The sequence below is a fragment of the Acanthisitta chloris genome, unplaced genomic scaffold (assembly GCF_000695815.1).
Source record: "Acanthisitta chloris isolate BGI_N310 unplaced genomic scaffold, ASM69581v1 scaffold3458, whole genome shotgun sequence".
NCBI lineage: Eukaryota > Metazoa > Chordata > Aves > Passeriformes > Acanthisittidae > Acanthisitta > Acanthisitta chloris.
Genome location: NW_008686273.1, coordinates 3,489 through 4,103, shown reverse-complemented (window position 1 = coordinate 4,103; position 615 = coordinate 3,489). Strand labels below are relative to the sequence as shown.

The window sequence follows — 615 nt, the reverse complement described above, 5'->3', positions numbered from 1 at the left end:
GGGCCAAACTGGGCTAGAAGTGTCCCCAAGGTGTCCCCAGGTGTCCCTAAGGTGTCTCAAGGTGTCCCCAGGTGTCCCCAAGGTGTCTCTGGTGTCCCCAAGGTGTCCTCAAACCCCCCAAGGTGTTCCAAGGTGTCTCCAGGTGTCCCCAAGTGTCCCCAGGTGTCCTCAGGTATCCCCATGGTGTCCCAAAGTGTCCCAAGGTGTCCCCAGGTGTCCTTGACACTCTGCAGACATCAAGGAGAGCGAGAACATCGCTGAGCTGCATAACCAGATCACAGCCTGCGACGCCATCTTGGAGGTGAGAGGACCAAGGTGTCCCCAAACCCCCCGAGGTGTCTCCAAGGTATCCCCAAGGTGTCCCCAAAGTGTCCCCAAACCCCCCAAGGTGTCCCAAGGTGTCCCCAAACCCCTCAAGGTGTCCCCAAACCCCTCAAGGTATCCCCAAGGTGTCCTCAAACCCCCCAAGGTGTCCCCAATGTCCCCAAGGTGTCCCCAGATGTGCCAAGGTGTCCCCAAGGTGTCCCCAAACCCCCCAAGGTGTCCCCAAACCCCTTGAGATGTCCCCAAGGTGTCCCCAACCCCCCAAGGTGTCCCCCAAACCCTCGAGATGTC

General features: G+C 59.7%; 1 protein-coding gene across 1 annotated transcript in view; it reads left to right on the top strand.

Annotated features, from left to right (window-relative positions):
• VPS52 (vacuolar protein sorting 52 homolog (S. cerevisiae)) overlaps positions 1 to 615 on the top strand; it is a gene marked incomplete at both ends in the record, with an annotated part of 3,392 nt that overhangs the window by 855 nt on the left and 1,922 nt on the right. Inside the window, one exon of the mRNA XM_009080047.1 lies at positions 234 to 301. Coding sequence (XP_009078295.1) covers positions 234 to 301 — 68 coding nt within the window. The remainder of the gene's footprint in view (positions 1 to 233; positions 302 to 615) is intronic.